Source organism: Nasonia vitripennis, chromosome 1 (genome assembly GCF_009193385.2).
Source record: "Nasonia vitripennis strain AsymCx chromosome 1, Nvit_psr_1.1, whole genome shotgun sequence".
Taxonomy (NCBI): domain Eukaryota; kingdom Metazoa; phylum Arthropoda; class Insecta; order Hymenoptera; family Pteromalidae; genus Nasonia; species Nasonia vitripennis.
This window is the reverse complement of record NC_045757.1, coordinates 3,273,684-3,300,631: the sequence shown is the minus strand read 5'-3', so window position 1 is coordinate 3,300,631 and position 26,948 is coordinate 3,273,684. Positions and strand designations below refer to the sequence as shown.

Sequence of the window (26,948 nt, the reverse complement as noted above, 5' to 3'; positions counted from 1 at the left end):
CCTACCTTGTTGTTATGCTATTATGATTGCAAATTTCAAACACAAAACTGATCACGTGGTTCGTCCGCTGCGTCGAAAATCCGCCAATGATAAGCTTTCCGCAGTGCCGCCCATCCCGCGACGAATCAGCTGTTTTGGCGTCCAAGCGGTGCAGTGGAAAGTCCTTGATATGACGCCGGTGCAAGTTCCGGCTTGTTTTGTTTACTCTATCGGTGGAGATTTAATGGACGCTCAATAAAAGCCGAATCTTAGTTTATTACTTTTATCAAGTTTAACAATGTTATTTTTTATAATACGGTAGTGCTATAGATAACGGTGCAACAATGGAATCAATCCAGACATTCGTCGATGTGTTTCGAAAATCATGGAAAGAGAAAAACCGACATTCTCTTCGTCAATTGTTGAGCGAGTTACCTGGCTATTTGAAAAACATATCGTTAACCGATGCCGGTAATCATAATCGTTATTTTCTCTATTTTAGTTCGAGTTTCTACTTTTGCTTGGGTCAGATAAGTTATTTATGTGAAATTACGTCAATTTTTTTTCAGATCAAACTTTGGAAACTCTTGTGCGTGGACAGGATGGTCTGTTTCAATGCATGAGAAAAATACTGGATGCGCCAAAACAGTGGCCAGGTAGCGATATGTTTCTCAAAGACTCTTTCGAAGCACTCCAACATATCATGGATTATTCTCAACAGTATTACGAGCCGTATATTTTAGAAACAAGAGTAATCATTCATTAGCTATAACACAATTACAGTAAACTGCATGATTTGTGATATTCATGACATTTTATTTTCAGAATCTATGTTTTTACTGTATGAAGACCAAATGCTGGTACTATTCAAGAAAGACAGCTACTGACACTTTCAAGAAATTGATAGAATCGTACTCGAATTATGATATGGAATTAAATAACATTGTTGTGTACTTTATTGATTCATATTTGAGACTTTATTCCAAGAAAGGTGATGACATACAAAAGAAAATTGTATAAATAAATTTTAAGCATAAATATTTGGAAATGCGTATATTATTATTTTTTGCAGATGGCAGCATATTTTATACTATACTCGGAGCAATTGGTAAACACTATCCAAAACTTGAGAGCATTAAGCAACACATTAATGCAATATTTATACAATTATTAAAAGATTTAATCGGACAGGTAATTTTTTCGTATGCATGATGTAAATTATAAATATAAACTATTTAATAATGTGAAAAATGCAAAACATTTCAGCATAGTCCAAATAGCCCAAAACAGCCGGAAGAAATAAAGATATACTTGGACTGTTATTTGGATTTATTTATAAATTTTGTACCACTAGAGGATGACAGTTCAAAATCAGAGCTATACCTCAAACAACTTTATGATATGATTTTGAAGATATGTGAACCTGAAAAAGCCCAGAAATTGTATAGAAAAAAAGCAATAGAATTGCTCAGTTCTAACATAAAACATTTTGAAACCTTCATTTTAAAAGACTATGAAAAATGGTACACATTGTTTGACATTATCTTAGAAGAAGTTGAAACCACCACAATACTAAGTGCTCTGAGAAACTTTTATAGTGTTATAGCTGCACATCTTATGAAAGAGCACAATGAATCTGTATTCTGGGTATAAATTTTTCTCAAGTTCCTGTTATATTGTAACTTTTTAATACTTATGAACTTATTAATACCACTATGACTTTTTCCAGTTTTTCAGGCATAAATTTGTACTAACTCTTGACAATGATAAGGTTCTAACTCCTCGCAGGCTACAATTAATTGTCAATGGTCTAGGAGAGTTTGCTGTGACATATCCAAAATATGCACCCACTGAAAGTCATAGTGCATTTCAAATGATTGCTGTTCGAGCGTTGCACATGTAAATTCAGATTTTCACGTAAATATGTTTCATATGAAGTAACTGTTTGTAAAAAAAAGTTATGCTCCTCACTTTAGAACTGACAAAATAGATGACGATTTTGAGACTACAGCAAACTATTTACAAACGCTTTCACAAATCGTGCGTTATACATCGAATCCGACGTTTCATCAAGTAGGTATTCTCACGGAACTCAGTGTACGTTTTGTTAAAGGATTTCCAGAACTTCGAAAATATAGCCAAAGTAGAGCAATGAAAGCTTTGAATGCTACTTTTGTTAATGTAAGTTGTTTGGAAAAGCATCTTCAACGTGAATTTTTCGATTCAGTCTGTGAGTATGCGTGTAAATAGACAAATAATGTTAATATATTAACACAAATATGCATCTTTAAATGGCTTTATATGAATTTCTAGTTCGTGAAGGAATTTTATGGTCCTGTTCTCACACTCTATATGTCGATGTGCAATTACAACAGGAATTTGAGAGTATTCCGAAAAAGCAGATTTGCTACAAAGATTATTTACCTTTTTGGCTCTCACTCTTCAACATAAACGTTCAAGAAAAATCTGCAGAATTGACTTCGCAGATGTTTGATGATTTCGTTTCAGTTTTGATGATGTACATCACTAAATCGAATCTAAATGTCGTGGCTCAAGATGATGAATCTTTTTCAAATACTCTGATGTGTCTAAAAGCTGAAAATGAAACCGACTTTTGGTTTTTCATCAATCTCGTTGATTTATACTTAGACGTTTTTGAACAAGTTGAAAGCAGCCTGTTGCAAAATACGACAGAGAAACTCACGATATTTTTCATAAATTATTCTTATAAATATCCACTGATTTCTGGATTTTATAAACTAATCAAAGTCATTTTGAAAAATTCCAACGATTCCTTCGACGATCAGCAGTCGTTTAGCAAACCTGCTAAAGAGTTGATTTCTCAATACTTGTCCGACATTTTGAAGTTTATCTCTGAATTTTCTGAAGAGTTGCAGTTTTCTTGCATTTGCCTTATTTTCAACACACCATCATTTTTAATAAAAAGCTTGATCGATGACATGCTTCCAATTTTCGAAATTGCTTTTAACATTGGACTGAGTAATCTTCCTTTAGCCTATTCTGCATTGAAAACCTTGGAGAATTGGATTAACAATCCGGCTATTCAACTGTCCAACAGTTTTTTAAAAACCATTTTATATTACATGGAACCTTATCTCTCCACTAATGAAAGCTCGTCGAAAGCGATTCAAAGTAACGTCAAACTGGACAAAACTCAAGGAAATGGAATCTATGACTCAGAAGTAAGCCTGGAAGATTTGCAAAATAAAATTTTGCTTTTTCAAGGTTCGCTCGATATAGCGATTCTGTTCGACTTTATCCACGAAAAATCTACAAACACAAACGCATCTTGGAATAAAAAGGATCTGCTGCAATGCGAACTGTTATTCCCCGACATTCGCTTAGAAATGCATATGGATAAATTTCTTACAAGAATCATCGAGCTAACGAACAGTGGCGATCAGAAGATAAAAGTCTGCGCTTGTGAATCATTTCACTCTTTAATAACGATCATTTTAGGGAAAAAACTGATGAACGAGTGTTTCAACAAGGATTTGTGCTTCGCCATACTAAGACTCGGATGCGATGCAGACGATGGTGTAAAAAATTTGTTTCACCCATTGGCCTTGCAATTGACGCATTACTTAAGCTCGAGTCTGATGGCAGACTCTAAGATACCGCAAATTTTTGTAGATTCACTGTTCGAAGGTTTGTCCGAAGAGTTTAACACGACCATGAGAGACCACTGCGGTTTGTATCTCAAGGAATTCACACAGTGGTCGATAAAACAATCTGCTAATCACGATCTCACGAAAGATCCTAATGTATTGAGTGTCATCCGCAAGATAAATACTCTAGCCCTTTATCCATCGAACAAGAAACGTTTGGCTGCTGTTTCTGCCTTTAATAATTTGTACACAATTTTGAGGGAAAATCTCAGTATTGTACAGACGTACTGGCTGGAGTTTTTGTATGTATTTATCAAGTGCCTGGAAGAATACGACAACATACACGTCGTCAGTGCCATAGATCACGTTGAAAGAGTTATAACATACCATAAAAATATATTCAATGCCAAAAATCGCCACAGAAAAAAACCTCCAGGCTTCGCTGACGAGACGCTCGGAGGTTGTTTGATTTGGTCATTTGCTCACTGCGACTCTTTGAATTCGAAATGCAGGAATAAGTGCATGAGGCTTTTTGAAAATTTATTGCCGCTAGTTAACCATCCCGAGGCTGTAAAGCACGAACTTGAAAAAAAAGCCAGTGAAATCGTCTCGAAGAATTTGACGGCTGATTTCGACAGCATATCGGTTCACAACGGACAAGCCTTTTTAAAAATCTTGGATTTTCATTTATGGATCATGAAGAAGAATTTTATATCGTCAACCTGCCTGTTCAAAACTGATGAAATATCGGACGATGTAGACACATTCTCGAATTATTTTTGTAAATTTGTAAAAATAATTTCCAATCAAGATGCGCTGGATTTAAATGAGATAGATTCAAACAAATTGGTCGAAGCTGAGGAACTAGTCAATTTGACGAATGAAATTACTCTGAAAATTCTGGAATTTATATCTACAGTATTGGAAACTCAAGTATGTAATTGCTACGTTAAAATTTAACGCTATTTATTTTCAAGCATTCATGATGTATTTTGTATCATTTGAACAGCAAAATCATGACGCTATCATACCATGGAACAATGATTTGCATCTATTGATTGTTCGTTGCATATTGAGTCCACAAAGAATTGGATTAACAGTTAAATGCCTGCAAGTGTCAGACAACTATTACACGAATCTGAAAAATTGCTTAACACTGATGATGAATAAAACTTCAACACTAGTTTTGAAAGAATTTCTCGAGGTTTTTATGGAGGAAGCCGACAAACATTTCCCATACTTTGCTGAAATACGCGATATTGTCGAGTTGGCAGGTGATATGAAAGATCGCACGTATGCACTAAAATTGTTTGTAAAAGGTTTAGTCGCTGTAAAAAAGTCTAAATTCTATGATTTCGAGAAAGCGGTATGTATATGATTCATTATTCATTTCTCATTTGACTAAAATGTTCTGAAAGTGTTTTTGTTTTCAGAAAAACTTCACCTCTAATTACTGGCAGGGCAAAACAGAAGAAATTTTTAAATCCTTGAAAGATAGAATAATGGACAGCGATGTATGCCAAAAATTGAAGGAACAAGTCAAAGATTACTTGAACGAATTGATGAGACTTTATTTTGAAACTTATGAGGTAACCGATCTTTGATAATTCGGTATATTTACTCAACTGATAAATAACATTTGAATCTAATATTACAGTCAGAAATGGTGAGAGGACTGATTAATCTCATTGCAATCAACGATCCTCTGGAGACAGCAACTGGCGTCAGGATTTCTCACGGCGAATACTTCTTGGATACATTCAGGGAACCAATACTCTCGTTTATGTTAAAAGACGCTTCAAAAACGGTGGCCATACTAGACGACTTTCACGCCCAATATCCGCACATAGTATTTTGCGTGTTAGAAGATCTGCTTCTGTTCGCCCAACGCAATAAAACAATCGAATCAGAAGTTTTAGCCGAAGAAGTGTTGAAAAGATGCGGCCAGTTTAAAAGGCTGGTAAACGATTTAGAAGACAGGAATACAAAATTCTTCAACATGAACCATGTAGCCGTTAAATTAATGAAGAAACCAACGGATATAGTCAAGAACATCGAGGTGTATAGGGATATGTATCATTGGCTGACATTTGAGTTTACAGGAGCCAAGGATCTAGAGAAAAAAGCTACGTTGCTGCAGCATTTTATCGTATGCGTCACTGACGAAACGGTGGATTTGGATAACAATTTTTTATTGTTTACGACTAATCTTAGAGGAATGAACGACGAGGATTGGTTGCAAACTATGAAAACGAACGAAGTGAAGAGATTCCACGCGGCCACTTTGTTTGGAGTTTTACTCAAGAGTCTGTTGACCACGAAATCCTTATCGGTGTATCAAAGTGCCATCGTCTTTTCAGCGGGAGTTTGCAAACTTCTTTACAAAGAGAGTTTGAGGAAGTATTTGGATCCTTATTTTGCTAAAATATCGGACGAATTTGCGCTGAAGTCACTAGAAGTATGCTATCAAATCTTCATGGATCTGAGCATCGACATACAGAGGCTCGACGTTCTTCAAAGCTTCTTTCTGCCGTCTTTAGAATCCAACAAGTCCAGCGTGGTTGAGAAATTTTATGAAAAATTTGGCGAAGAAATGGTCGAGTACGTTAGACAGAAAATAGACAGTTCTAGCGATTGCAATCCAAAGGACAGAAAAAAGCTGATAGTCACTAAGATGGCTTGCTACAGCGTATTTGAACTGTTGTATGCCAAGTTTGACATAAAGTTCGCAAATGTCAAAGTAAAAGAATCAGAAGAAAAACAGTCGGAAGAAAACTCGTCGGATGAAGAAATGCCGGGAGGAAAAACATCGAAAGTAGAAACGTCGGAAGTAGAAGAATTTGAAGACAAAACGGAAAATGAAAAGACACTGAGCTCGATTCTGGTCGAGGAAAGCGTAAGGCTTCGGTTCTACTCAACGGCAAAGGACGATGAGAAGGAGATCACGCGTCTGATGCACTGCGCAGCTCTGAACTGCTGTATCTCGGTGATCAGTTTGAAGAAACAGGAGAAGTTCTATAAGTTCATATTCATGGAAGATGTAAAATGCAGACAACTGCTTTGGGAACGAATCGTCGACTGCCAAAAAGTTTACAAAGTGCTACCGCCGTCCAGCTCGAGCATTCGTAAGGATCGTAGAAAGCTGATAAACATCCGCAGCGACTTGGATAAGCATCATTCGGCCTCTCAGGAATTCGCTGTGTCTTACATGCACCGACGCGACCTCACCCAGTTATCCTTCGCCGAGGACATCCACGCATACGACCTGAATGATGCGGTAGTCTCCTCGCAGCCATGTAAAAAGTCTGATGACGACCATCGACTGGACCTCAGCTTCGAGAACGACGAGTACAACGAGCACGAGTGCATGCCCATGATATCCGGTGTGCTCATACACATATTCAACACGGGAGTGATTCCAATCTCCGATCTTGAAGGATCCAATGCAATGCTGCCGCTTTTCCTCAAGCATTTTCGCAACAGCCTCATCAGCGTCGAACCCAACGTCGTCCTCTTCTTGCTGAAGATCATCTGCAACACCAGGGAGGTATTTCTGCGTAGCATGAAGCACATGTTCATCCCTATCACTAAGGCTATTATTCGTTTCTTAAACACAAACCATGCCCGCATCAACTATATTATTAGGGATATCCTGCTCATGATCATCGAGTCGAAGTACGTTCCAACGTCGTTTAGTAAACCTAATGAAGTGGGTGCAGCGCGGTCGTTTATCCAGAGCTTGTGTATCAGGGCGGCGGACGAATATGCCAGCCTCCAAAAATACAACCTGGAAATCATCGAGAGCTTGTGTATCTTGTGGTCTGAATATTTGACTGAATGGCCTTTAAGCTTGAACGGTTTATTGAGAGATAATCCAAACGTAGGTTTAAGCATACTTCTCATTTTCTTGCGCACAGACGTGTTCGAAGCGCGAAAACAAATCACGAGCGAAGACTTCCTGAAGGATGCCATCATAAAGATGTCTCTGGGAACTGTGAGGGAAACCACCGCCGCGAGCGTCGCTACGATTGAAGCGAGCTTCGAGATTTTGGGAATGCTGCTGAGATTCAGTGACAATCTGGAGCTCGAGGAACAACTGGTCCCTAGGATATTGGCTGCATTTGGTGCCAACAGCCAGCATAGCACTGAACGCAGCGCTCGTTATGCCTGTGCTCTATATATGGGTTGGAAATCGGAGGGTGAAAATTGCATCAAGCTACTCTCTAAGTTCGCCTGCCCTCGAATGGTGTTGTCTTCATTTACCGATGCTTGCCGCTGTCTTGAAGTGTATCTAGTTCGGCTGGACAGTAGGCAAATCGACACAGAGAAACTGATCACCGAACTGGATACTTTTGTTGGTCTGAAGGCGATACTCAGCTCGCGCCTTCTGGCATGTTTGGGCCCAGCTCTTCGCATCCTGGAACGCCTGGTGGTCTTACTCCCGGAATCGACTATTCGAGAGTACTTGGACTATGTCGCCAAAGGCTACTGCTCACCGGCACTGTGTCTCGCGGAGCACAGACTGCTTGCCTTCAGGTGCCTTGGCGAGGCGTACGCACGGTATCCGGACAGCCCTTCGGCAGGATTGTGGTTGGCTCAGCTGGTTCGTGGTTTGGAGGACCCAAGCGACGAGGTTCAGCATCAGCTGCTGGACTTTTGGCGAAGCCGGCTGCAGTTTCCCGACACTTGCTGCGATAGACTCCTCAAAGTGCTGTCTATGTACGCGCCTAATTTGAAAAACGGTTTCGCGCGTCTGCTTTGTCTCGTAATGCTCGAGCTGACGAGCAAGAGTCCCGACGTGGACCGGCCGATGTTCCGTCCGCTGATCGAGCAGTGCAACTTCAGGGAGTGGAACCCTACGGCAGGAGGGAACGCGAGAAGGAGGTTACAGCAGCTGGGCTCGATGGTACCGTTGTTCGCGCCGTCACTTCTACAAGCGACGCAGAGACTGGAACACCGAATGCTGGCCAGCGGTGTTTGTAGTAGCGCGGAAGTAGGCAACAGCTTTCTTGGAAGCTTGAGGATTCAAGCAACCGGTGAATTGATCTTCGAGCCAACTTTACCCGCTGCTTCTCAAAGCGGAGCTTCGCAGACCAGGTAAGATTCGAGTTCGTATTAGTATGCATTGAAACAGACTTTTCAAAAAATTAATTGGTTCTCTACTTTTGCAGAATACCTGATCCTTCTCAAAATCGGCTGTCGAGGCGCATAGTCATCAACTCCCTTACCCCGAAAACGAACGGGGAACGTACCCAATCTCTCACTCCTGCCGAGTACCATAAAAATTACCATGACCAATTGAGAAAGGAGAAAGAATCTCAATTAAATAGTTGTAAGCTCTACCGTAAATACAGAATCGGCGATTTTCCGGACGTCGAGCTGACTCACTCGAGCTTCGTCCTGAGTCTTCGACAGCTTATGATGCGGGATTGGCTATTCTGCAAAGACCTCACAGTGGGCCTCGTCTGCAGTCTGATCGATCGACTGAAGGATAGCGATAAGTATGGTACTCTCATAACTAGCATCAGCTCGACTTTTGATAAGGTTGTGGAGACGCAAGAGGAGAGAAACAATTTTGCCCCTGCGGCTCTGGAGATCGCTCAATACGCCGGTGATATCGAGCTGAAGTCCAACTCTGTGGGAAGGATGTGCAAGAACATGAAACTCGATGCACTGGGAATCGTCCTGTTAGAGGAAGATACTAACCGTGAAAGTAGTAGCGATCGCAAACAGCGAGAAGACGAGCCTCCGACAAAGAGGTTGAAACGTGATCTCAAGCAGGGCAATTGGATAGAACTGGCCATTTTGTATAAATCAATTGGCTACTCCGACGTGGTAGACAGTATAATCCGTTATTCTGACTCTTTCTCCGCAGACGTTAAAATCGGAGCACTGGCTCAGCTAGCCGGTGACTGGGTGACAGGTTGGGAGAGCTGCCAAAAAGCCTACAACACCGTCCTCGACTTGGAGAAGGATTACTGCTTGGACTCGATGTTCGAGTGTATGCGCGAACTATCCATGTGGAAAGACATAAACAATAATATTGAGATCATCCTGCAAGGAGACTACAAAACTGTCTGGACGCATGAGAAAAAGAACCAACTGCTTCCTTGGATCTTCGAAGCTCAGTTGCAGATGTCATTGGATGACTTTTCGGCGAACAAAAAACTTGAACCAAAGAACGCGGCATTCATACAGAACATAATCGAGTGGATACACTTAGGTGACCTAATCGAGATCAAGAGCAACTTTGGACAGGAATTGTCGGTATTTTTACTGTGCTCGGGACAGAAGAACGAAGAGGCGTCGCGGTTCTGTTTGAATACGAACCTGAATAGGGTCAGGGAGGAATGGATTCGGCTGAGTCCGATCGCGGAGAACGCGAGGCTAGGGATCTTGACTAAACTCCGAGGGATGCACAATATCGATGCTTACATTAACACGATCAAGGCTGATGACATCGAGGAGGCAACAAGTGGTTTGATACAGTACTGGGATCGACACTTGCCGTCTGAGAATGACGATTTTGCAAGTTGGAATACGCACGTGTCTTACAGGCTCACTTTCTCGAAACTATTGCACCAAAAGTTACAGAACTCTGACGACAACAGGTATGCAACCTTATTTTATCCTTACCTCACCCTTGTTCTAATGGCAATTAGTCATCAATTGTATTCTCATATTTTTACAGTTTGGCCAATGAGTTGATGGTGGGAAGCGTAAAGCAGAAGATAAACATCTGCGAATTGGCAATAAAAAATCAGAACAAAGCCAATGCCAAGAAATATTCCATGAGAATCGAAAAATTGATACATGACCTCAACGGAATATCAGAATTAGATCAGAACGACGAATTCTTTAAGATACAATATGATTTCATGCTGACAGCGTCCAGGTATAAGTACCTTTGCGGTGTGACTGAAATGCAAGCGAGGAAAAAATGTCGGTACTACGTCGAGTCATGGCAGATCGCAAACGACATACTGGAAGATGAAGACGCGTATGACTCGATAAAGATACAGGCTAAATATCACTTGTTTGATCTAACATCATCGATTAGGCAATTGTCAGATAACAATCTAGAAGCTGAATCTGTGTTCATGACCGACAACTTTGTGGCGAACAATGCCCGTACGATAAAGATGGACACGTTCTCGGAATCTATGTCTTGTTTAAGCCTCGATTATCTCAAGAGTGCCTGTGGTTTGGGAAGCAGTAAAGAGATGGCCGAGAGCTACGCTAAATTCGGAAAGTACTGCTACAGTCTAATTCAAGATGATCACGTGGCCGTTTGGGATTACACCAACGAATTCACCTCTGCGATATTGTCCGGCATGAGTTATGGTTCTTTGGACTGCGCTCACTATTTTCCCTGCCTTCTCCAACACAATTATTATGACAAAAAGGAAGAGTTCACTAAAATTTTTGCTTCAAAGAGTGCGGTCGTTCCGAGCTGGCTCTTCTTATTCTGGCAAGGACAAATTGTAACTAGTTTGAATAAACCTCTCGCTCCATTGCTCATTCCCATAATGCAAAAACTGGTGCAGGATTACCCAAATGCAGTAGTTTACGATTTTCGACAAATGTACATTAGCTTGTCGCCAGAATTACAAGCCAACCCGGATATTCGAAGTATGTACGAATCTCTCTTTGCCGGTTCAAAACTGGAGATTTTCATTGAAGCAATGCACCGCGTGTGTCAACCAGAGCATTACTTGAGTCAAAATCTATCACGATTGAAAGCTTCGAAAGACAACATTGAGAAAGGAATTGAATCTCTGATCGAACAAGTATATGGCGAGCAAACCGAGGAAAAGGGATTAATTCAAGGTCCGTTGTACAAGATAGCTCTTGAAAAATACCGCTCTCAACTGGAATCGCTTAAAAAGTTGGATTCCCAGGCAGCCAAGCACAGCATATCCAAGCTGAAATTGGAAATTGAGGAATCAATGAAAAGAAGAATAGCTGAGGGCAAGTATCAAGCTTTGCAGCTCAAGGACTACAGTCCGTACTTAGATCGTTTTACAGATAAGGACTTGGAGATAGAGATACCAGGTCAGTACTGTGAATGCAAGAAGCCACTGCCTCGGTATCATACGAAGATCTCGAAATTCGATCGATACGTTAGAGTCATGAACTCCAAGTGCAAGCCCATAAAGATCAATATGATCGGTAACGATGCGAAGGATTACGGTTTTCTAGTCAAGTTCGGGGAGGACCTGAGGCAAGACCAAAGATTACAGCAGATATTCAACGTAGCTAACAAGACATTCGTCTCGGACAGGATCTGCAAACAGCGATATTTATCGATAAGCACTTATCACGTCGTGCCCTTCTCCACTTCTCTGGGACTCATCGAATGGGTTGACGGAACCAGATCATTGAGAGAGTTCGTCGAGTTCTCTATGAAGGATAAATCAGTCATTAACAACGTAGCCCACGACTACCGGTGTTGGATAGATAAAGCTGCGAAACCAGGCAAAAATAGCTACAAGGAAGCTCTGATAAAGTATGATAGAAAAACTGTGATATCAAAGATGAAGGAGTTCATCGAGCACTTCGACTGGGACAGCTTGAGAAAAACGTTTATGATGATAAGCCCGACTTTAGAGTGTTTCGTCTCTCTGCGACACAACTTCACAACGAGTTACGCGACCATGTGCGTAGTGCACTGGATCACGGGAGTCGGAGATCGTCACGCGGAGAACATGCTGATAGAAGTCAAGTCTGGCAAGTGTTATGGAATCGATTTTGGAGCTGCCTATGGAGCAGGTATCGATCAATCGGTTCCGGAGTTGGTCCCGTTCAGACTCACACCGCAGATCTTAGGTCTATTCAAACCTTTAGATGAACGACATCTCTTAGGGGTGACTATGACGCACGTACTGAAGGCTCTGCGCAACGAACGTTGTCTAATTTTAGCTTCCGTCGATGTGTTCATTCACGAGCCATTAAACTGGAGCAAAGTCAGACATGAAAAGACACAAAAAGATAGCGATCGCTCTTCATGTAATTTTATTTTTATTATTCTTGGCTATATCAGCGATCTTAGAAATGCGAGGTAAACTTTTTTCTTGTTCATTACAGATATTAAATGGTCGGCGCAGAAGAAGATCAAAACCTTGGAGAAGAAATTAAGTGGCATAGATCCGTCGACGATTATGCTCGAAGAATTATCGAATATGCATTCATCGAGCGAATATTTTTCGAGGTACACGGATATCATTTACGGCACTGATCAGAACACCTTGTCTTTTAGATCAACGTTAAAAAACAGAAAATTAACGTCGGAAGAACAGGTCGGTATACAAAAATAGCAATCGCATTTGTCACTAATGTACAAATTCCTCAAAATTATTATTCGTTTTTTTAGATCAAGTGTTTACTGGAACACGCAAAGGACTTGAACGTACTAGGACGCATGTTCCACGGTTGGGGTCCATTCTTGTAAGGTGAAAGTGTTGTGATATATAATTATACAAAGTTTTATTATACATAATTGATTGAGAAATCTTGTAATGTTTCAATTTTTATTTTATAATTTTATATTCAATAAACTATAGCTACATTTTTATAAAAATCACGCATTCGTTGCTCAGTCGTCCAGTTGGCAGAGGCACGCAACGCCTCGAGCGATCCAGTGATCCTCGTTCATAGAACTAGCTAGCAAAATAACCATGACGAAATTTGAAGAGTGGCCCGTCGTAGCAAGTACACCGCGCCTCTCGCTGGTTTTGTAAAGAGGCGCATGATACACCGGAGATTTTGTGAATTCTGCCTTAATTCCTGGCTTCAGCCAGATGATTGGTAGTAAGTCGAACATGACCTTCGGCAAGGATTCATCCAACTCCATCGTAGCTCTATTCCATCTCGCACCTTGCAGATATATTCCTCTTATGTAAACACCGGACTCTGGCGGTTTTTTGATTTCTTCGGAGTTTTCGTACCTGAAATCCATTGGTGTGACAATTTTTGAATAATTAATATAATTATTTTTTGTGTGCAAAATTAGAAAACTAACCGAGTGATCTCAAACTCAAAGTCCAAGTGATCGATAGGTATGGTGTGCTTCCTCGCGTGGTTCTGCAGAACACCCGTGAGGAACGACTGTGTGAAGAAGAATCCGGATATCCAGAAGACGGTAGGCGCGCCTTCGTCGATCCACTTCTGCAAAAAGTCTATCCTCTGAAGCAGATCGCTGATGTAGCTCGAGAGTGGTTTCAACGTCGGATAAGATTTTTTCTGCCATTCATCCGGCACCCTTCCGATGCTCATGCTTCTGAAGATCTCCTCGAGGTTGGAAGTCATAACGATCTCTCCCTTGATCGCTCGCCTCACGTTTTTCAGGCTTATCTTGATGACGCCAGTCAGTCTGTTGAACCGTATACACTCCTGACGCAGGACAGTGTTCATGCTGTTCTCGTAGATGACTGGGAATTTCTCCTCGATGTACTCTACGTCAAACTGTTCAGGCATCTTCTCCAGAATCTCGCTGGCCAGGTCCAGCACCATCGTCTCGTTACTCTTGTCCGATTCTGATTCACCGCCTGAAATACGTAAATTTAGAGATATTAGGCCAATGATAAAATCAAATGACAACTTATGAATAGCCGACCTAGTTGAGTCTGCGTGAGTAATGCGCCAGAGAGCAGCTGCATGGACTCTCGATTGTCCTTGGTTATATCTGCGTTTTGATTTAGTCCGAAAACTTCTGGCAGTTGAGTGATAGATAACGTCTCGATGTAGTTCAAGCATCCTTGGTAGTTTGTGTTCTCGGGCAAGCGATACAGTCCACTCGGAGAAAAAGAGTAGTCTGGACGTGCGACTACTTCTGGGTTAAGGTACTTTTGGAGCAGAGAAATTAAAAGCCTCCTGTCCTTGTCGTCGGTGACCCGTCCACCGTAGTTACAGTCTCCTATGAGGTACAGCAAAGCCTCGAAGGGCACAGTCTTATAATTGTTAAGGAACATCTGTAGCTGCATAACGCTGATGCGCAGGTCAGACTCGTTGAACTCGTAGGGAATGTTCCAACCGAGCGGCCCGAAGTTCTTTCTTTCCTGGATGACTGCGTGGAAGAAGCAGATCGAGAACAGCAGACGCTCCCATTCGATGAGCTTTCTGCAGCCCTAAAATCCAAAATTAATCGTATTTTACAAATACACCAGAATAAAAGAAGATTAGCAGCCTATAGAAGATGAAGAATACACTGAAGAATTTCGGATTAGAGATGGGATCGGTGGCATAGCTGCGTTTCAAGTTGCTGCGCAGACCCTTCGGTGGCTCGTCCGTCATCTTCACCGCGTTTTGAAGGATCGAGACAGGGAAAGCCTTCGAGGGATAGCTCGTCAGCCACAGTCGAAATTGGGGGTGCGTCTTTGCTGGGACGATGATTTCGTCGCATATCCTATCCAGCTCGCGCATCCAAGACTCGGCTAGATGACAGTTTTGAAGCATCAGCCAGTGACCTGATTCCAAAGCCTTGTTGATGGCTTCCTCGGCGATTGGACCCTGACCCTGACCCAGGGATATGGATTTGAGGTTCTTGGCAGAGATGCCGATATCGCCGGCAAACTTTATCAGACCGGTCATGGGATCGGAACCTGTTCGAGAACAAGAATATTAATATTTTTAAACGGTTTAGTTCGTAATTCTACTGACCAGGAGATAAGATGAAGACCAAGGGCGTAACGTTGCTTGAGTCGTTGTAAGAGTCTCTCAAATCAAAAGGTGGTGGTTCAACGAAAGTTTTTCCCATCCTACTGATGATGAACGTACGAATAGCCAAGACGAGTTTATCAGGCCTGATGCATCTGAGCAGCAGTAATTTCTTCAAGCTGTCTTCTGATTCGTTCTGGTAGGGTTCTGGCAGAGGACTGTCTTGTGGATTCTGTAGATCGTAGTACGTCTTCCACTTGGATATGTTCTTGACAAATGAGTCATTCAAGTTCTCCAGGCCTTTCAATTCACTGGCACGCGTGATCTCGGACCAGGATTTATCCGAAAGCCAGTCTGGACTTGGGTTCGGGTAAGGATTGTCCAGCGCTACACCACCGGTCAGTAAGAACATCCACAGGTCTTCATCGAGTTGTTCCTTTCCTCGCAAGATACCAGCGCAGAGAATCAACGAGAATATAAGCTTATCCTTCTCGAAGAGCGAACGACAGACGTTTCTGTATATCGTCTCGGTCGAAAGTTCGTTGAGCGTATCGATACGAATCTGTAAATCGGTTTTCGCTTCCTCGGGCTGCTCCTTCTCGATAACCATGGTGAACAGTCTCAAAAACCAGGGCAGAGAGTATTGATACATGGGATCAATGTTAGCCAATTCCGAGATGCAGAAGAATAGGGTTGACGCGTGATGAGACACCGGTTTGTACACATCCCTCGCTTTGTCGATGTCTCTGGAAGTTTCTGCAGCTACTTCTTGCTTCGATCTGATATCCTCTGATAGAATCTTGGACGAAGAAAGGATCTTGATAGCTGTTTCATCCTCGAGGATGTTACCCTCTGAGCTGGAGAGAACCTCGAGGATCTTGTCTTCTATTTCTTTCAAGATTCGCTTGTTGTTGGCACTTTCCACTATGAGCTGGTTTTTCTTCTCCTCGAGGGCAGGCAACTCCTTGGCCACGACAATACCGAGAAGCTGGTCCTGTAGTCCTTGAGGTGTGATTGTGAAGTTGAGCAGACTGACCTTAACTGCGATCTCAGGCAAGTAGTGAGGATTTCTGAGTCTCGTAGTGATGTAGAGCCGAAAGTTCTCATTGTACTCGAGGATGTTCTCGGCGAACTTTATGCAAAGAATACCGTGTTGAGTGAACAGATTTTTGAGTAAAATCGGCTCAAGGATCGAGTCGATTTCTTCCAGGATGTTCTCCAGTAGTATCGGTAGTCCCAACTGTATAGCTGTGTCCAACACTCTCGTGTAGTTTGGATCAGTCAGTTTGATCACCACTAGTTTGTTATCTTTTTCCAGACTCCTGATCCACTTGTTTGCTTGAGCTTGGGGATCAATCATCAGAGGCCACCTGTCCGCCGATTTAACGATGATGCCGTTCTCTATGGAGAACTTGTCGGCTGGCAGGCCGTGGATCAGCCAGGCTCGGACTAAAAAATATCACGAACCATTTAAGTACTCTTACACTTCATCAAAACCGTCATCTTACCTTGGACAGGTTCACCCAGTACGTTGACCAGATTGAACGGCGGTGGACTGCAAGGTATTTGTATGGCCTGGCAGGCAGTGTGCCAGTCTTGAACCAACGAGTCTCTGTAGACGACAGTGAATGCACCGAGATAAGCGACGATTCCTGAAGCGAGGAGGATGTCTCCGATAACGTTGCCCAGACTTGCCCCTAGTGTCGCAGCTGCTTCGCTCCAGCGACTCTTCTCGCTACCGAGACCTCCCAAGAGCTTCTCAGCACGTTCCAGCTTCTGCATGCAAAGCTCGATCTGGTCTTCCAGCTTCTTCTTCTCGCGCATGCACTCGGCGAACTCGTCGTTGAGCTGCTGCAGCTTGTCCGTCACTTCCTGTAAATTAAAGGGAATCGTGAGCCTGAACTTCTTTTTAGAAGGAATAGCTGTTATTCAATAATCGACCTGTAGCAGGGCTCGTTTGGCGTTGAGCGTCTCCATCTGCGCAGCCAGTTCAGCTTCAGCCTCGGCCAGCATAGCTTTCTTAGGTGCGACGACCTTGATGACTCGGTCATAGACCTCCATGGCTCTGACCCATTTACAGAGACCCTCACAGGCAGTGGAGACCTTTTTGATCACTTCTGGTTGGAAGCTCCTGTCGTTCATGAACTTCTCGCGGATGCGCTTCATGTTGGCCTGGGGTATGTTGTCCTTGTCGAAGAATTTGAGGCTCTCGAGGAACTTGATGTCACCCAGAAGACGCACCGACGCTGGCCAGTAGTCCTCCATCATACCTCCTGACGTTGGGTCGGGTACTCTGTCGGGCTTCACGCCTTCGGAAAATGGTCATTGGTTATAAGATCGTCGAATAGAAAACGACACCGGCGGTGGACTACCAACCCTTCAAAACACAAACAGCTTCGAGAACGAGTCGAACTCCGGTAGGCGGATTCTTCATCGATTTGACGATGGTGATATCCGCAGGTTTAAGGGTATCCAGCGCAGCGAGAGCAGCTTCCAGTGCCGGCGTAGCTTCGGCCAGGTCACTCTCGCAGTCGTCCTTGATGGCCTGGGCAGCTGCAGCTGCTTCGTTCGCTAAAGCTTCATCCGCTGCGACGACTTCCTTTTTTGCCTCTACGTTAACCGTATCCTGCTCGATTCTGATCATCAGTTTGTCGCTCAGTTGAGATTGAGCTACCAGTTTAGGTTGCAGAGCTTGGAGCTCCTCTTGCATAATCGAGACCTGGCCAGCAGCGAAGTCAAGTTTCTCCAGACCGACCTCGTAGCGCGTCTGCTGCTTCGTTATTTCTTCAACCTAGACGATTACGCAAGTTTAACGGATCCATTCGTTACTGTATTCATCGAATAATCAACAGTACCTTTTGCCCGTGGAACTTGTGCAAGCACTTGATGAGCTCTAAATAGCTCGTAGGTGTGACGTAGTTTCTCCTTCCGTAGTTCTTCCAATAATCCTCACTGGCTTCGCAGACACTGGTGTGGAAACGCTGACAGAGGCTGACGCACTTGGACTTGCTGGCATCGTCGATATCCAGGTCCTGGAGAAAGTATTTTGCTACTTTCTCGAGAGCTTCATCGGGCCAGGAGGTGTACCAGTCGATGGTGCAGCAGTTGATGAGCGACGGGAACATGCGCAGACGTACACGGAAAGCTTCACCGATTGGTGACATGGCTATAACGATGTGAACGTTCTTCTTTACTCGCTCCGTGAAGATTCCGTAGAGACCCATTGGACTGGTCTCGTTTGCCTTTCCTGTAATCATTGCGTCGATTCAATTCCACTAAACCAAATTTAACACCAATAATAGGATATGTAATAAAGGACCTGGTTTCTGGGATTTAAGTTGAGTCTCTCTCGCAACGTCCATCATCTTCTCCAGTATCTCCGCCTTTTCCTCCTGGGCATAGAGATTCGGCACGTCACCAGTGTTCAAGAGCATACTGAGATCCTCGAGGAACGACTCGTCTTTGATCTGGGTATCGCTCAGCAGAAAGACGATCGGTTTACCTTCGCAACCAGCTTTCAACAGCAGAGACTTCAGGTCGTCCCTCCACTCGGACTGTCCATAACTCCGCATCATCTCGATCGTATGGAGGACATAGTCACACATGCTGGCAGCCAAACGTGTACAGGATGTTCTTCCAGAGCCACCGACACCGACGAGAAGTGCGTGTCCATTGTCCTGTTGCAGGACTCTTGAGATGCGGGAGACGTGTTCTATGGCATAGCGGAAGAGGACCAGAGGCATAGGGTTCTTGGACAGGTTGTTGTACTCGACTAGATAGTAATCCATTTTTTCCTGGAATCAAATTTGGCGGGTGATGAATCTGTTAAATCAGGAACATCGTTGATAGTTTCATAGTTTCATACCTTCAATTCGTTCATGTTGAGAATCTCATCGTAAATCTTGGGATCGGCGTCCGGTTCCATGTAATTACCAAAGAGAAGGTTACCCATGTGACTGCTCTTTACTTCAGTCTCACCTTCTTCGATAATGTGCTCGAGAACTTTGTCGATCGGTTGACGAAAGTGCTCGTAGCAGGTGAACTTCACGATATCGAACAGCTTCTGGCGATCCTCCACGTCGACGAGCCGATCGTGGAAGACACGGTAAACTTCATGAATCCACAGTCTCATGAACTTCCCTGGATCCTTGATCTTCGTCGCCGGTACCAAGAGGATCCCAGTTACGACTCGGCTGTAGTCACGCATGTTAAAGGTATAGTGACTCTTGCTGGGGATCGGTAGGAAGGTTTCTATGGCAGTGCGGTAGACGTGGGTCGTCGCTGACAGAAGCATCTTTCCTAGTCTCGAGATGTTGGTGTCGAAACCTCGAGTAAAGTGCCAGTCGAGAATAGAACCGAAGATCATGGTCATAGTGGTGTCGTCGAAGGCGTCGATGCCGATGACATTTAGGTGCCTGGTGAACCTTGGCGTCAGTCTGTTCGAGGCTCCTCCAGGCGGAAGCATAGCCGCAACAAAGAGGATGTCCACAAGCTGAAGAATACTGGTGTCGCTCGAATCAAACCAGTAGCCATGGTCTATCCATTGCCTCAACAACTCAACCGGTGGCTGAGCTCCGTAGATCTCAGGCTGAGGCATGCTGAGATCGTCGACGAATAGAGCGCACCTCTTGCCCATGGCTGGACCGTAGACTCCCTTTCTTCGTCGGTCCAGCTTGGACATTATGATAGCCTGAGTCTGAGCGGCGCTAGTTCTGGCGCTGAAGTTCAGGATGCTCTCGATGTACTTGTCTTTGGATAGACCAAGCATGTAGTTCAGGACTACGGTGGATTTTCCGGTACCAGTCGGTCCGACGAACAAGACTGGACTGGAGTTCTCCAGGAGATTCGACAGGAAGTACTGCTGCATCGACGTTTCGCTGGTTTGGATGATGAGTTCGCTCATCCTCGCCTGGGCTGGTAACGCCACTGGGCTCGTGGTCTCCATCCAAGCAATCCACGTGCCGTTGTTCTTCTTGTCGTAGACCCAGTCGAAGATGGTACCGCGATCGGGAAAGAGCTGTTGCTTGGTCAACTTAAAGGCCTTTGGTCGAGGGTACTCTTCGTCGTTGCCGTGAAGCAGTTTGCGGAAGAACAAGTCCATCGACTTTCTACTCTCGCTCACCAACATCGAGCAGATGCCCCAGACTATGCTGAAGATCAGAACACACTGGAGCCAGACTGTGCTAACTTGAGACTCGCCTTCTAGCAGGACGTCCAGTAACTTTGCGAACGACTGGAAATTTGATTCAATAATATTCACGTAATTGCGAATTTGCAGATCAAAGAAATTAAAGAATTGGAATAATTTACGAACCACGAACATATGGGGCTCGCCCATATCGATGAAGCACCTGCACTGCTTCTTTATGAATAAGAACAAGGGTGGAAGTAGCCAGTCAACGATATCAGTCACGAGCTCGAGCTGCTCAGCCAGTATCTTCTCCTTCAGTTTATTTTTGTAAGACTCGAAGAATGCAACCCATCCGAGCTGCGATGACTCCATGTATATCATTCCACATCGACTGACGGTAGCAGGTGAGGCTTGCTCCAAATCAGCAGTCTCGAACATCATGTTCATCTTCGAAGACATCTGGATAATTTCTCCGGACATCAGACACAGCTTCTTGTTGTCGTCCAACACAGTATTCATGTTCTCTATCCAGATAGCATCGACGGGCCCGTCAAAAACGATCCACTTACGCTCGTGTGAAGTTGACTGCGCGTACTCGCGGAAGGTGTTGGCCAGAACTCCGTCGCTCCATTCGTGAGAGACTGGGTCAAAGTTTCCGTATAGCTGACCCAACGTGATGGCCTTTGGATTGATGACTCTGCAACGAATCAGCGACGTCTCTTGTGCTTATAAAATTGAAGATAAGCTATATGAAACGAATACCTGTAAGTAACTCGCATCTCCTTGATGCTGGCCTGTCGAACGGCCGAGAGATCGGTAAGAGCATCGGCAAGGGTCTGGTAAGCCTGGGTCTTTCCGGACAGGGTATCTCCCACGATCATTAGTCCGTGTCTCACGAGCATCATCTCGTAGATCTGTATGATCTTTCCAAGGTACCAGGGAGTAGCCTGGAGGTTTCTACGCTCTAGGTGAGTTTTCACAAAGGCTAGAAGCTCGTCTCGATCGGGAGGGGACAGCGCGACTCCTGGGAACAGATCACTGTAGATGCCTTCGAAGAGAGGAAGATCTTGAGCCAGGAACTTGGGGACGTTTACGTCGACAATAGCTCGTAGCACCAAGACTGATTCGTCGTCCGTGCTGTACTTGAGCTTCAAGTTTCCAGCGGCTACCAGGACTGTCTTGACTGCTCGCATTCCGTAATCGTAGTGACTCTGCGAACTAGATTTACCATGTCAAAATCTGATAAATTTCAGGATATATTTTCCATTCATACCTGAGCTGTTCCGAGCAGAGTTTATAAGTATGCACAATTTTATCTGCGAGCGATCGAGCCTCCACGAATCCGTAGGAGTAAAGCGTAATCTCGCCAATCATCCCGTAGTCCGGTACCATCATGGCGCACGTTCTGAACAGCACCTTTAAATTGTCCGGTAACTCCTGTCTGCCCGCGTAACCTGGGTTCATAGTTATGATGACGTTGCAAGTGGGATTCAATTTGATCTCTGTCCCTTCGAACATGAAGCGCTCCAAACGCTGAGATATCGCCATCTACGAGAATCCAAAAGCTACAGACTTATCATTAGGGTATTATCGATCATCACATTGCAATACCTGTATGGAGAGTATCTGCTGAGCGATGACAGACAGGACCTCAAGCTCGATCCGATTGAACTCGTCGAAACAGGCCCATGCACCAGACTGAGCAAGTCCCTTGAAGAACTTGCCCATAGCAGCGTAGTCCAGTCCCTCGGAGCAGTTGAAGACAACGCATTGCTTGGCTATGGCTTTTGTAAGGTCTTTGGCCGTTTCGGTTTTGCCGGTACCGGCTGGACCTTCGGGTGCTCCGCCGAGATTTAGTTTCAAAGCTCCCATCAAGGTCCTGTAGCAGCGGTCAGTCAGAGGTGTTATCACCAATCGTGTGCTGTTGCCCAGGTACTCGAAGCCGTATTCGACGTCCGTAGTTATCATCGACACGGTGATGCTGCCCTCCAGCCAGTAGTATCTAGAACCATAATCAAGCGATCATTGCATGTCTTTTTTGAAAGATCCAAGAATCATCTCACCTCAACTGGGCGATCCAGTTGAAGTCCATCACGTCGTTGACGCGCCTCTCGACCAGTAGCTTGAGCACATCCCTCGCATGGACATCGATCACGATCAGAGCGTTCAATGTGATTCGCTCACCAGCACTGAGTTTGCCTCTGACCAGTGCCACAGTTTTATCGATCTGAGCCGAGCACTTGGCTAAATAGGCAGCGGTCGAGTTGTCCTCAAAGGACTCACATACCTCGCTTGTCCAGTGAATCTGACTGGCACAGAGGACTATTTGACCTGGCCATGAGAGGATCCACTCCTCGCGCACACTCGTGAAGTAGGCGATCACGCTGTCCTGGGCTATATCTCGTAATGACGTTTTCATCAGTTCTTCCACCTTTGAACGATGAATTCGTTTATAGATGACATTGTGAGTGTTTGGTATGGATTACTGAATAGGTCGACTTACTTGAGACAGCCAACGTTCGACCATACCCTTAGCATCTGCGGGATAGATCTTCCCGCTGAAGGGCACATATTCCTCTTCTTCGGATAGCATACCGACGATCTCGTCTTCCTTGAAGAAGCGTAAACTTTTGATACCCTCGAAGCACTTTTTCAAATGTGGTTGTACTCTCTGGGCGTCCTTAGTCTCGGACAGTATCTCCAGTAGCTCGTCATTCGACAGGAAGAAAAACCTGTAAATCAACGAGACCATCAACATCCACAAAAATCGTTAATGCAAATACCGATTGCTACCTGGGAAAGAAGAGCCGTTTCTTCTCCAAATAGTCATTAAGTCCCTTCTGAATCTCATCCAGCAGCGCATTGGAGTTCTTGAACAGCTGCAGCATGTCCGGCATGTTGGTGGCGATGAGTACCCTAGGGTTCTCCGCAACGTAGGTCATGATAGATCTCCAGGTCTTGTCGACTTTGCGGAAGTTCTTGGCTTCGCTAGGCATCTGCCTCATGATGTCCTCGCTGCTAAAAATTGGCTCAAGATACATCCAGGTCGCCTGGCAAGTCAGCCACTGGTCGATGATATCTTGCATGGAAATAAGCTTCTCCTCCCAGGCCTGCATCTCGCTTTCAAAGGCCTTGACGAATGGCGAGCCTCGCATAGTCTGGGCTTTCAGAATGTGATCGTCCAGCAGAACCTGGATGTCGTCCACTGCTGCGAGAATCTTGACACCGGATTCCCGGTAGGGACTGAGCTCAAACTGGACTTGATCCCATTCGTGTTGCATCTTCCTCAGATTGTTCTCTAGGGCGTGTTCCTTAGAAGCACCCGATGAAATCTCTTCAAGTTTGACCACGTGGACCAGTAATCCGTACTCGATCATTTCGGACAGACTACTGTCAGGTCGAGGAACAATAGCGACACCGGCGACCTGGCCGATTCTCTCCCAGTGTCTAGGTTGCAGACCCGGATTGCAAATACTCGCCAGTAAGGGTAGAAACTGCTTGAACTTGTCGACCTTGCCGCGAGCCATCTCTGCGATTCGTCTGGGCGCGGGCAGGTCGCTCAACACCCGGGATAGCTTGTAGAGAATCTTCCAGGCTGCCTCGGTCTGTTCGTGAACCTCTTCGGCGTCCAGGTTTTGGAAGGGTCCGTACATCCATCGCTCGTAATTTCGATGGAACTCCAGCACGGTATGCCAGAGTTGGTCGAAGGTCTTGACGGCTGACGACATGGATGGCAAGGTCAGGTAGGGGCTGACTTCTAGGTCGAGCAAGGACTCCTCAACGTTGATTTCCTCGGCCTCGCGCTCGATCTCGACCATTTCTCTGGAAATTTCTTCTATCTCTCGTGCCGACGAGGTCATCTCGTCCATGCTGATGACCGGCGGGTCCTTCTTCTTGAAGATCTCGATCTTGGTGGCCAAAGCCTGGATTTTGCCATCGAATGCCTGACGCCGGTTGCGGAGGACGCCCTCAACGAACTCCTTACGCATGTTGAGTCTCGTCGCGGCAAGTTCCATTACAGTCTCCATCTCGCGAGGCCAGGTCAGCGCTCGACTGTTCAGCTGAATGTCCTCGGGGCTGAAGTGAGCTTGATGCTCGACCAGAAAAAGGATGAGTTCGGCGCTTTGGGAGAGCTTCGAACGCAGGATGAACATAGTTGAATCCCTACTCTCGAGTAGGTAGTTGTACAGTTCAACCACGTCACGGGTCACCTCAGGCATACCTATGCGAATTTGTGTATTGATGGTTTAGTAATCAGAAAATTTGGTTAAGATTCATACCAGAGATTCTCTCGGCGATCTCGTCGAAACTGGCGCAGAGATTGCGGTTATTCTCGCGAACTTGGTCGAGGAAGTGTTCGCAAATCAGGGACCGGAGGCTGTACAGGATTTCACGAAGGGCCTCGTTCAGTGCACTGCAGTCTATTTCTATCATGTTCAGCGGGATCTGCGAAAATACTTCGAGATGATTGTCTTCTCGAGACAGTAAACTATAACACCTCATACCTTGTTCCGAAAGAAAAATATCTCCCTGCGCAGGTCGTCGTACTCCTTAATTTGATCTCCGTATTCCCGTAACGAAGGAGTCGGCTGGAAGTTCAAAAATTCCTTCATGTGCACCTCGGCGGAACCGTCCAGGAGATAGTAGTACTGAACGTATCTTTGCAGGTAGAGCTGGGGTCCTTTTACGTTCGACACGACAGAATTCAATGCTTCCTCTATTATATCTTGCACCTAAAAATTTACGATGTACTTTTGTTCGCGATGTCATTCGCGTCACCCTTACCTCTTCCCTTCGATGAACGGCGAACAGATACTCCGTCTCCTGGATTTCAGGAAAGAGGATATTCTCGATACTCGGTATCCCCGAAGCCACATCGATTATCATGCTGAAACAACTGGACAGAACTTTGCGCATGTGAAGAACCGTTGGCTCGCACTGAAGCTCGTTGTTCTGGCGAGTTGTCCCCACAGTCAACGTCATGAACGGCATCCTGGAACGAATAGCACCTCTCATCACCCATTCAACTTCCAAATAGCAGTCTGCGATACTCACCTTGTGAAAGTCAGGTCCTGATATTCACCCTCGAATGAGTTACCATCAGCATAGAGCACCAGAAAATCTCTAAACGCCAGCAGAGTCTGCAGAACTATGTACCTCAACTGTCTGGAGAGCAGGCTGTTGATGCTACGGAAATATTTCCTGATCAGCAGTGTTGAGGCGTTAGGTGTCTTGTCGAAGTATCCAGACCAGGCTTCTTTCTTCTGGAGAAACAACTCAGCGACTTCGGCTAGCCACACCTCGATCAGGTTCTTCTTTGCGGTGTGGCACATCAGACGTATCCGATCGGCGATTTCTAGAGCTGGAATCGGTAACTCGCCTAATTCCGACACGTTGACTATTCGCGTGTACTGGTATCTGCACAAATGAATTTTTTGAATATTATCGATTTTCCAAGTATTTCGTGTACGTACTTTACGTGCCAGATGGATCGGATGGAGCAAGCGATCGAGTTGGTAACGAAGAGATCGTGTTCCATGAAGTGCATGGCGGTGACCTTGGACTGGTGCCATGGTACCGGTGCTCGGACCACGAAGATCGGCCATTCTAATGGTAACGATCTTTTCTTCGATTTCAGGAGGTTGTCAATGTAAAACGACCTGAGGCTTTTTTCGTAGTCCTCTACGATTTCTCTTTTGACTAGTTTTAACTTTTTGTGAAAACTGGAAGGAATAATCTTTTGCAATAATTGAATATAATCTATAATTCGAAATTAATCAATATTTACTCTCGTCGTCTTCGTAATCTGCCGACTATCCTTCTTTCGACTTCGATTATATTCCTTCGATCGTATGGATCTACATCCAAACTACATTGAGCTTTTAAATTTTGAATCTCCTGAAGATCTTCGGATTTTATCGAACACCGCTCGAGTTCCTGGCTAAACCCTTTTAAAATTTCGTCGATCTGGCTCTCAATGCTTCTGGGCAGATCGGCTTCTCTACCTTGGGCTATCTACGATAGAATTCGTAAACCGGTAACAAAGTGAATCGTTTCAAGTTAAAAAATATACAAAAACTAACTTGTTCCTCGACGATTTCATCGCGTGGTAGGCTGTCCTGCTTACGTCTCTTCTTACGCAACCGAGTTTTTTCAGCCTCGTACTTGCTCTTAAGATCCCTCAACGTGATTATATTCTCGGAGAAGTCGTCGAGCTTTTTGGCTAGTTTCTCCTGCCTGATTTTCATCTCCTTTTGGTGCGACTTGACGCACTCGATGGACGGATACGTCAGCTTTCCGTCTGGACCAAAGAGATTCCATTTTGGATCTAAATGAGCTTTCCTGTCGGTTTTCACTTTTGCCGACATCTCTATACTTTGAACTCTGACGCCTACTCTTCATATTTCATTTTTTGTTTTTAATGAACCACTTGCTATTTAGTCTGTTAACTCTATCTACACTGTAACACCATTAAAGACCCGGTAAATGCTGTTTGATCACAAACACACCGGAGGCGGTGCGTTGCTATAGCGACGATTGACGCGCTTAAAACT

The 26,948-nt window shown here is 44.5% G+C and overlaps 2 protein-coding genes across 2 annotated transcripts; one reads left to right on the top strand and one right to left on the bottom strand.

Annotated features, from left to right (window-relative positions):
- Positions 1 to 136: 136 nt before the first annotated feature.
- Positions 137 to 13,188, top strand: LOC100123782 (DNA-dependent protein kinase catalytic subunit). Its single transcript, XM_008204776.4, has 15 exons — positions 137 to 450; positions 549 to 730; positions 805 to 970; positions 1,052 to 1,170; positions 1,246 to 1,626; positions 1,709 to 1,878; positions 1,956 to 2,209; positions 2,293 to 4,541; positions 4,618 to 4,974; positions 5,042 to 5,197; positions 5,266 to 8,705; positions 8,780 to 10,219; positions 10,300 to 12,617; positions 12,696 to 12,907; positions 12,982 to 13,188. Exons 1-15 carry the CDS (start codon positions 324 to 326, stop codon positions 13,057 to 13,059), a joined length of 11,649 nt encoding a protein of 3,882 aa, XP_008202998.3. The 5' UTR covers positions 137 to 323; the 3' UTR covers positions 13,060 to 13,188.
- Positions 13,122 to 26,909, bottom strand: LOC100123778 (dynein heavy chain 3, axonemal). The gene is made up of 25 exons (XM_008204777.3): positions 26,478 to 26,909; positions 26,183 to 26,409; positions 25,869 to 26,117; positions 25,450 to 25,812; positions 25,180 to 25,387; positions 24,900 to 25,127; positions 24,675 to 24,840; positions 23,188 to 24,616; positions 22,898 to 23,126; positions 22,458 to 22,825; positions 22,006 to 22,396; positions 21,668 to 21,942; positions 21,157 to 21,612; positions 20,578 to 21,091; positions 19,129 to 20,496; positions 18,583 to 19,057; positions 18,119 to 18,510; positions 17,640 to 18,054; positions 17,205 to 17,572; positions 16,772 to 17,135; positions 15,267 to 16,712; positions 14,814 to 15,208; positions 14,224 to 14,734; positions 13,630 to 14,155; positions 13,122 to 13,555 (listed from the first exon to the last, which is right to left on the bottom strand). Exons 1-25 carry the CDS (start codon positions 26,760 to 26,762, stop codon positions 13,204 to 13,206), a joined length of 12,000 nt encoding a protein of 3,999 aa, XP_008202999.3. The 5' UTR covers positions 26,763 to 26,909; the 3' UTR covers positions 13,122 to 13,203.
- Positions 26,910 to 26,948: the final 39 nt, after the last annotated feature.

Coding starts and splice junctions, on each gene's coding strand:
- LOC100123782 (XM_008204776.4), top strand. CDS start 324: ATGGAATCAATCCAGACATTCGTCGATGTGTTTCGAAAATCATGGAAA. Junction 451..548: donor CATATCGTTAACCGATGCCG/GTAATCATAATC, acceptor ATTTTTTTTCAG/ATCAAACTTTGGAAACTCTT. Junction 4,542..4,617: donor CTACAGTATTGGAAACTCAA/GTATGTAATTGC, acceptor TCATTTGAACAG/CAAAATCATGACGCTATCAT.
- LOC100123778 (XM_008204777.3), bottom strand. CDS start 26,762: ATGTCGGCAAAAGTGAAAACCGACAGGAAAGCTCATTTAGATCCAAAA. Junction 26,118..26,182: donor AGATTACGAAGACGACGAGA/GTAAATATTGAT, acceptor TATTCCTTCCAG/TTTTCACAAAAAGTTAAAAC. Junction 25,388..25,449: donor CAGGACCTGACTTTCACAAG/GTGAGTATCGCA, acceptor TATTCGTTCCAG/GATGCCGTTCATGACGTTGA.